The 9,988-nt window shown below is 44.5% G+C and overlaps 1 protein-coding gene and 1 long non-coding RNA gene across 2 annotated transcripts in view; one reads left to right on the top strand and one right to left on the bottom strand.

Annotated features, from left to right (window-relative positions):
- The first annotated feature begins 1,068 nt into the window (after nt 1-1,068).
- LOC107268274 (LON peptidase N-terminal domain and RING finger protein 3) overlaps nt 1,069-9,988 on the top strand; it is a 19,813-nt gene continuing 10,893 nt past the window's right edge. The window contains exon 1 of the mRNA XM_015740899.2: nt 1,069-3,276. Coding sequence (XP_015596385.1) covers nt 2,718-3,276 — 559 coding nt within the window. The 5' untranslated portion in view covers nt 1,069-2,717. The remainder of the gene's footprint in view (nt 3,277-9,988) is intronic.
- Nucleotides 3,924-9,988, bottom strand: part of LOC107268278 — a 7,502-nt gene continuing 1,437 nt past the window's right edge. The window contains exons 2-3 of the long non-coding RNA XR_001537776.2: nt 4,472-4,700; nt 3,924-4,353 (exon numbers count right to left, since the gene is read on the bottom strand). This is a non-coding gene — a long non-coding RNA (uncharacterized LOC107268278). The remainder of the gene's footprint in view (nt 4,354-4,471; nt 4,701-9,988) is intronic.

A 9,988-nucleotide genomic window follows, 5' to 3' on the forward strand; every position in this document is an offset into this window, starting at 1 on the left:
CTGGACCGTTGTTACACTCCGTTTATAGGTACAGAAATAAATGTTTATTATGACTCGGAGACCGAGACCTTTCGTCCTTCCTAAAGTGAAAAAAGGACTTACGCAACGCTTCTATTTCGACACATCACCCCATTTTTTCTTTCCTCGAAGTTTAGCTAAATTTTTCGTAACTTTTCACAGCATATACCCCGATCGACGTAACTTTTGAATAAAAAAAAACAATACACCTACAACCATTATCCGTTATATGGATTCTTCCTCGTGATAAATCCATATTGACTTTTTTTTCAGTACAGCCGTCAACGTGTTACGATCCTTTGTCTCAGCTCTGTTAAGTCTATACATTCAATCGATGAGTCATTGTTGATGGCCGAAACGTTACGGCTGCATAAAGAATATTTAAATTATGCAAGGAATAAAATTCCAACTATTCAATGCGTCGTCCTTCTCGCCACTGGGTGATACTTTAACGTGCTGTGTGTATATATACATATATATCGGTTTGGAGATGCCTGTAAGATTATCCATGTTGCTATACAGACCATCAAGTCGTAGACAGGTTTGTCGATAAAGAATATAATGCATAGAGTATGTACCGCATGCACCAAGTATCGGGCACATATTTATATGCGAATAGGCCCCATTATCCTGGCTAGGCAAGAAACTTTATCTTTAAGGAGTTGCTACGGCATTCGCTCGGGATTAACGAATTAATCGTGCGTTGAAAGTGCCTGCCAAACGCGACGATTCCACCGTGCGTAAATGCTTTATATAACACAAGATACGCTGTACTTTGGTGATTAACAATTTGTTTTGCGATTGGCAAAGGTGACTCTACCACACAAATAGCTTACATAACCTGCCCCTAGATAAATACATACGCAAACAAAGATGAAAGACGTGTGCATTACGAAATTTTCGTGAAATTCGGATGAGACGTTGGGGGGAAAGAAAAAAAAATTACGATAATTTGGAAATTTCCATTTTTTTTCAATACTTAAAAAAACACAAGGTGAAACAGGTGCGACATTTGAAACGTAACGTTGATTATGAACGAGTGTTGTTTCGGACCAATATTAAATATGCACCGACGCGCACCGCAGCGAACGAGCCTGATGTTTTTTGTCAGTCGCCAGAGCTCATGCGTAAAAGCATGGCGCCCGTCGCGAGGCTCGACTCGTGAAATAATTGATCCAATCGGAACTCGACGAGCTCCCGCCACGGCGCGACGCTCTGCCACGGGCTTTATGTAAGAGAGACGCTCGGGAACGCCAAGCGTCGACTGGGACTTTTCTACGACTCGAAAGCTTTGCCGACCCGGTACTTTTCGTGACGCCTTACCCGGGAAATACCATCCGGATATGTGGGTGACTGTGTAGAGTCAAATAACAAGGATTCCGTAGAAAGGAGAATACACGAAAAATGACAATATGTCTGCTCGACAACAAGTGTCCCGACCCTGTTAGTCGATCGAAAGCACAGAGACTAAAGATAAATGTAAATAACTTTGTGCGTATAAGACGTCGAATTCCTAGAGATAATCGAGGAGTACGTAAACAGTGATAAATAATTTTTTTTATAATATCAATTAAAAACAAAACTTCCTTTACCATTTTCTGACAAAGGAGAAAACAGAAAAATCGATATCCGGCATATATTCCAGGGGGAAAATGATAAAAAACGGCAAACAGTAAGAAGATTAATAACAAGGAACGAAGGAAAATAATAAAAAAATAAGTTGGGAAGAAAAAAGTTGAGAAAAATTTAAAAAAAGAAGCGTAAGGATGCGTACCGATAACGCACTATAAGATCTGGGCGGTTGACACTGATGACAACACTGATGCCGAAGCAGACGACGACATCGATGCGAACGCTGACGACAACGTGACGCCGACGCTTCGTCGTTTCAATGGTCGAAGTGGGGGGTGTGGTCGTATAAACGGTCCGGTAGAGAGCACGCTCGTAGCTTGTGGGAGCTGCCAGAGTGTGTAGTGGGACTCTGGTGTGCGCTAGGTTGGTACGCTTCTGGAGCGCTAAAGTCAGCGTCGATGTAGTGTCGGACTGCACGTTTTCTATTTCTCTTCCTCGCTCCGTATCCCTCTCTCCGTCGCTCTTTGATTTTCCTTACGTCAGACTCTTTCTCTCCCTCTGTCTCTCTCGCTCGCTCGTTGAACTGGAAATCGCCTCAGAGAGAGGGACCCCGCTCTGGCACTGACACCGCGCCACTACTGACACTTGCCAAGCGGTGACAGCCGAGACGCCAGTCGTCGCTGTGCCGCGGTCGCTGTTGCGTCGTACCCTGCATGTCTTGTGCCAAGGCTGCTCTCTCCGAACGCCGCGTGGTCGACCAACTGTCAAATTCAAAACGTAACAGGCGCGCGCTCGGTGAAACCTCCAACTAGGACTAAACACGTTGATCGTATCCCGTGAGCCTGTTGCTGATTTTATTATTTTCCTTTTTTCGCGTCCTGCATCCAACAGTGTCGAGTGTTTACGATTGTTCTACACGGAATAGGACTAGTTCTCGTTAATAAAAGAAAAACTTCGGTGCATCCGTGAAACGGCGAGAAAGAGGTTTAACGTGAATTTGGGTAAATAAAAATGTGCAGTGCCTTCAAGATCTTCGACTCGACAGGCAGCGGATTTTACCGCGAGGATTACGCGAGTGTTTAAGTTCTCGGGAAGGATTCGCGAAGTTCCTCCTGTGCCGTCCCGAAATGTGTGAAATGGCCAAGGAGGCCTTCGCCTCGCGAAACTATCGTTTAGCCGTTGAGATTTACGAGCGTTGCATGAAGCAGCAACCGCCAAGCTTCGAGATATTTTTTGGTTATGGTGACTCCCTGGCTCGATGCGGACGCTTGCGAGAAGCCCTCGACGTCTACGCGCAGTGCTTCGCTATAATAGCTGTGCCTCCGGAGAGGCTCCGGCATCTGGCCACTGCCCTTCTCGAGGACATAGGTGGTACCTCTCTACCGAGGAGAAGGACCGAAGCATCCTTTGTGTGCCCGTACTGCGAAGGGACCCTCTATCAGCCGGTGACAGCCAATTGCGGCCACACCTATTGTAGGAACTGCCTGGAGAGCTCAAAGTGCTGCCGTGCGTGTGGACTAAAGTTTGGCCCTTCAGGAGAGACGAATGTTCTCGTGCAACGATTGGTGGAAAAGTGGTGGCCGCGCGAAGCCGAAGCGAGCCGAGCGAGACACGAGGGAGACCTATTCATGAGGGAGGGTCACGTAGGTCAAGCCCTCGAGAGATACAACCTCGCTGTGCGACTTGGTGAGTCACTGATTTTTCTACCTGGCTTTTTTTTTCTCTACCTTCTTGGTACTCTGGAGGTTAAGGTTAAGTCGCAAAGGAACGCTGAACTTGGTCCTTCCCGCCATTTTAAAAATCATAACCTACCTGCTTCCTTTTCCTATGCCCTATCCCTATTCATTCTCTCGTACTCCAGGTCCACGTTGACATTCCCAGAGCATTGCTCCCTTCCAGTTGGTCCTCGTTCCTCCATTGCCACGATGCTGCTGCCACAATGGGTCTTTGTGCGCGCAAAATAACCAAAGGCTACTGCCGCGCCGACTTACAGCGACTTCGGACCGTCGCGCCACTCCGATGCTTTTAATCACCCTTTGCTGACTCTGGTTGACGACCTCGTTCCTACCGAGCAGATTTCTTTGTCTTGGCAACTTTCTCGAGCCTGTCGTCTACTCCTGCTCTTCTTCCTAATGATTCTGTTTCGTTGTCCTCTTACATCGTCACTCGATGGGTTCTAATGTCGTTTCGTAAAGCCGCGCTGACACTATAACTCAATGCAAAAACTTTTCAGGTTAGTGTTTCATGGTTCTCTTAGATAGTGCGTTAGGCTAAAAGGAATTCCCTCAATAATAATAATCTTGTAAAATTACTAAAAAATTATATATATACCAGATTGCCACTTGACGTGCAATCGTCAGGAACGACAATTAATTCTTAGTTTCTCGTTAATCTTCATTAGTCACTGTTATGGAGATGCAGTGTTAGGTCAGCATTCTCATTAATTGATATACATATCTGATAACCAGGTAATCAGTTGGTACTATTAATAAACTCGTTAGGAAGGACCGTTGCGTACAATTCATCTTTTATATTCTTCGCTTCCATTCTCATTTTTTATACCCACCTCGCTATCTATCTCTTTGTTTAACGCAGAAAGTGTCTCTGCTTATTTCAGGCTTTAACCGTACCACCAAAATTCCGCTACGCCATTATATTTTTTTATTCTTTTACGGGACAACGTCTCTCGCAGTAGGTTTTCTTCGAACGGCAGATTATTGCAACTCTATGAATGATAAGTTCATGGTCAACCCAAAGAGGTGCCTATAAATATAGCCAATGATGAGTAACAGATAAAGCGATCGCAGCGCCACAAGAATCTCTTAGTCAGTTTTATATCGTAACTAGTGGATTAGAAAATTAATTTAACAAATACAATAACCTTTGTCGAATGTTTCACCGAATTTTTTTGTTCATCTTACAATTAGCTTGTCCCACGTTAGGTACGACTCCTCGAACACAAAAGATAGTCACATAATAAGAGTATGAGTGGTGAAAACAATTAGTCATCGCACGATTACAATACCTCGTCATTGTTTTCGAAAGGTTGATAATCGATCGGGAATTTTTTATGCATTTTTCACGTATCGACTAAACGTCCATTTGAATTCCTGAAACAAAGGCCAAAGTAAATGATGCCTAATCGATATAAAATATCTTTCTAAAAATTAAAAAAAAATATAATAGGTACAGACGAGACTACAGAATAATTAAGAATGCTAAGTTCACAATTTTTGTATACGATTACGTAAACACTGTATCAGAAGCCGATAATTTATTTTATATTCGTAAGGTGCACGAAGCCATCGACGGGTAAGAGTATAGTAACTGTGAAAGAAGCTGTCGAAACAAAATAAAATTCTTGTACAGTGACAAATAAAATGTGACAATCTGTTCCAAGATTATAACTGCCAGGAACATGGTAAGTCTGGATTACGTTGTAGAGGGAGTCGATGATATAAAGGAGGAGGGACGGTATAAGCGGAACTGCGATAAGATAATACGAAAGTGAAGCCACGTGGTGTACCGGCTGTCATTCTGACATAACGAAAGAAAATTGTGAAAACGTGTATATCGCTTGTCAATCAATCTACGGGTTAATAAACCGGCCAAACTCCTACGAGAGCCAGCAGATTTTCACCTCGTATAAAAATATTCTGGAGATTTGGAGACAATAGGAAATATCTCGAGGCCCCGTAAAGGTCAAAGCAAACACGATAAAACGAAAGTCAGCCTTCGAAAACCGTAAAGACAGAACGTCAACCTACATCTGTACCTCAGCCTGCGTTGACCATCTGGCCTTTGAGCCAATTACGGCAACGTCGGTCGCCTTGCTCGACTCTTGCATTTATCACCAAATGCGGCTACGTGACACAGAAGTTCCCAGCGAGCCGAACCCACGTAGAAACGTATAGAGGTAAACGGGGAGAGTGATAAAAAGGAAATGGTATTTTTCGATCGATTGCCACATCGATAGGACGAATGATTGCGTAACCGTGGGTTAAAAGTTCGTAGCTGCCGTAACGGCGGGACATTTGAATTTCATCCTGAATCACCTTTTCCAACCGTTCATCCTTATCGAGCCTTGTCCAACAACGTATCTTCCCAGCCTGTACCCACGTGTCGCAGATTCGATTAGCATAATGGACCACACAATGATCCAAGAGGGATTCGACGCGATACAGACTTTAACCAACTGGAGACTCGGAGTAACACGAAAGTAGCGACTAATGGCGATCTATGAATACCACCGCGTGTTACAAGTTGCTTCCAAGTATTCTCGAGTCGTAGCCTCGCACAAGGCGGATATATAATTAACCGCGTCCCGAGGCGACCGCGCGACAGTTGCATACGTGCATCGAGCAACGTGTTCGCGCGATGACAGAAGCCGAAAATCGGTGAACACGTGTCTCCAGCCGTCTTCGAAGGTGACACGTCCCTATCTCCTTCCTTACGTAACTCCGTCAATATCTTTTGTCACGGCTTATTCGATCTTTGTAAATTTTCTTTTTCTTTTCCTCTATCTCCTTCATTTGAATTTTCACTCTTACGTCTTTTTCACGTCTGCCATCGCTCTCCATTAATCCATTCCGATGACTCCAATCTCCATCGCCTTTATCCGCGATCCGAACATGAGTATGCGCCTTGTTACCCGGCAGGATCAGGTTAGTGGGACTCTGGCACAGCCAACCAATCCTAGCCTAGATTCAACGTGATGGTCTAGCGGGACACCATGAGAGAAAGAGATACGGACGTACGGAGACGGAAGAAGGAATGCATGGACCACTGCCAAATCGTGCTATAAGGACTCCTGGATACCTTACGTGCTACTTCGTGATCGTTGGATCCTGTCGGTTGATCTTGGGATCGGTTGGGTCGTCGACGGGCGTGACGTGCTGCCGAGACCGGAAACGACGACCCGGGCCTGAGGGGACACTAGGTGAAGATCGATTCTGATATAGGCAAAGCGAGGACGTTGGTACGACTGGAAGCTCTCGGTGAAAAAGGAAAGGAGTGCCAAGGTCAACCTTGGGGTGTTTTCGAAATAGGAACAATCGGAGCAATAGGTCATGGCCGTGCGGCCCTAGGCAACGGGCGCGCAGCTACGTAAGCAGGCGACTAATGGAAAGAGAATTTTTTCGAAATATTTTTTTTGTCAAATTTGGTACTACTGCCATGGCTCATTTTGTTATTATTACTCTTGACTAATATCCGATTATTAACATAGACCCACTTACATCATCTGGACTTTTTTTTTAGTATTGCGTAAGACTATCGATGATTCGCTGTATCTGTATGGGTACTATACGTAATTCACGATTATTTGGAAACTTCAAGGACACGCAGGGTATCTTTTATTAGGTTTCACGAATCCGTATACCACGGAGGAGCCATCGAATTTCTAATACGATCCATTATGGACACGGTGTATAAATTTTGCCCGGTCTAGAACCGCTGGATGTTAATGAAAGATTTACGAATGTTCAACAACGATTTATGCTTTTCTACGGGTCGTGCGTCTTTGAAAAAAAAAATGAAACAGAAACGAGAAACGTTAAAGCATTTAACGATCGATAGATAGACTCATTCTCGGTCCTTCCCCTCCTTTCTTATCTCTCTCCCACTCGCTTTCGTATACTGGCCAATCCTCCCCTCTCCTTACTTCCCTCTGTCCCACCTTCTCGGTAACCATAGCCGATCGATAGCACGCCAATACGAAACCTCGGGCACGTTTATATTATGTAATTGCGATCGAAATTAATCGCGATTCTGTGTCAAGGCGAGATGCTTTCCTCTTTCGAGCGTACTTAACGTCAAATCCGAGAGTCACCTATGGCGCATGCGCATGCGCACTGTCTGATGCAACTCGAGAGAAGCACAGAGTATGTCGTAAGAGGACAAATTTGTAGTGTAATTTTTTTCACCAGCCTTCTCCGACACTAACGCTCTCCACTGATGTATGCAAGAATTCTGTTTACAATTGTAGACGCTATCAAACGCTTATTCACGACGCATATTGCGTCGACGTAAGACAAATAAATCGGACTGTTTTTCTCTTTGTTGGCATTTATTTGTTTTTCTATTTCCGTCTCGTCCGTTATTCCGTCTGTCTCAGGTAGCCATACCCGCGTTTGAGTCTACTTAATCGCTAGTTGTGCGTCCCGCAAGGATGCGCCGTCGGCGCCGAATTTCACCGAACTCGGCCGAACCCGCACGAAGCTTACTTCTCACGGGAACCGAGTGTCGTGCGGTCGCCGGAAAAGTCGACATGAAAATATCACTGTTTAATCCGAATTTAAATTGGTCTCGTCGGTGGGTTTACCTCTCGCCAACTCTTCCGCCCGTGAAATTATGTAACGTCGATTCTCTCTCTCTCACTCACTCACCGACTATACGGCAAGTATCTAATACGATATGATTCACTGTTTAATCCCGTGAAATGACTCGACTCCTCCGCTCAGCCATTCCTGTGCTCTCGTCTGTTTCTTCATCAGCTCGATTCGCCTTACTCCCCCCACGTCGTCTGTCTGCTCTCTCGTTTACCTGGAAGAAGTTACCGGGAAGAAGGTTCCACGTGCACGTTCCTACGCTAGCGTGATTATCGAGGAACGTTATTGTCGATGACCTATTAGTCGAAACTCCGTATCTCCGTATGATTTGGTAGGTTATAAAATTTGTTTGTCACATAAAAAAATCATTCACGCTATCGTTATCCAATTCGTCGAATTCGCCCTTGTCCGAATATAGCTCGATCCACGTACCCTGCGAGGAAATAACAGGACCACGCGGGTAAGGCTGGCGCGTTGAAAATTATAATGATACGTGTAGCCGATTACGTAATTTGGGTATTTCATGTAGTTATCGACGCTGACAATTATTCGATTTATATCGAAATTTGATTATGGGAATCGATCATATTTTTTTTACCAATAACGTATATACCTACAGTAGGACGAATTCCTGACCCGATAACTATAGAGACCAGACTTCTCGTACCTGTCCCATTCTTGAATGAGAGATACGAAAAGAGGCTCATAATAGACACTCGGTTGTTATATAAAAGACATATGGGAACCGATCGTGAGAACGTTCGGTGTGATAAGATACATTATAGTCACGTGCTCGTATTCTGTCAAACTCTGTTATGTAAACTTTACGACTCATCCGAAGCCCGTCGTGTCGTTCGCCACGAATTCGATTCGCTGCTGGAGTTTTTCATTTATTTTTGGTATCGCGTGTACACATGTACAACTGACGCAGATGATAACACTTATCTACTTTTAGACGAGGATGGAAATATTCACTGACAATTATTTCCATCCCGGAAAACCACAAGCGAAACCGGAATAGGCATTTTCTATTCTATCCCCCCTGCCCCCTCTCCCGTGTCACGAATTTTTTTCGTAATTACCATCAACCCCAAAATTCTATCAATTTTTTTCCAAATCCCACGTTTAACCACATTTACATGGTTTACTCTGTATACATATATACATATGTACACACGATGCTATCAAAGTGCAAAAGTAACTAAAGAACACGTGGCAAAGGTTTACCGACTAAGCGCGAGCGTGTAGCGAACGAAGCCATGTGGTCGTGAAACCCGTGGCGCGTAAACGCGTCCCGGTTCTACACAATCGTACGAATCGTTGCATAACGATAGATTTATATAAATGGTTACGTTGACACTAGGTAGACTAAGTAGCTCGCGTGCCGCGATTCCGAGTCGTTCGTTATCTAATCCGCTCGGAGGTTCCGAGTCAAAGTCGAATTGGAGAAGAAAGAAAAACGAAAAGAAAAAAGAAAAGAAAAAAAAATACTTCGAGCCACGTTGCACCGGTAAGGCGTTATTTCAATTGCGCCTTGGATCGCGTTGTAATATGGTTACTTCGTGTATAACGTATAAGCCGTAGAGGATTGACCGTTGACGAGCAAGCCGAGGGATAGGAGCGTCGTGTCAATTACATAATAAAAAGTGTTATGTAAGACCAAAGCGTACGCGACGCCGTCGTCGCGGTGCATAAACGCCGACTGGTCTACGATGTCTGATCGATTGATGAAATATTGGTAGTCTTGCGTCAGGAGAAAAACGTCCGTCGGAAGGACGTATAACGTTTCGGTGACACGTGGACGAGAACTGCGAGTGTCTAGAGCGTCGACGTAATGTTTGACGGAACGTTGCGATAATATTTTTTCAATGCGTCCTTCGTTTATGCACAATGACAGGATTTAACGAGTCTCGTACTCGTATCTATTTCGACTGTTTGGAGAACGAGTCTTTCTTCACGTAAGATTCTATAGGATTTATATAAATACAGAGAGCCGGAGAATGCTCGGCGTTACATAAAATTAACAGGCGTTGCTCAAAATGGCGACAACGTTACGTCCCCCCCCCCCC

Source organism: Cephus cinctus, unplaced genomic scaffold, assembly GCF_000341935.2.
Source record: "Cephus cinctus unplaced genomic scaffold, Ccin1 Ccin1_scaffold0508, whole genome shotgun sequence".
Classification (NCBI taxonomy): Eukaryota; Metazoa; Arthropoda; class Insecta; order Hymenoptera; family Cephidae; genus Cephus; species Cephus cinctus.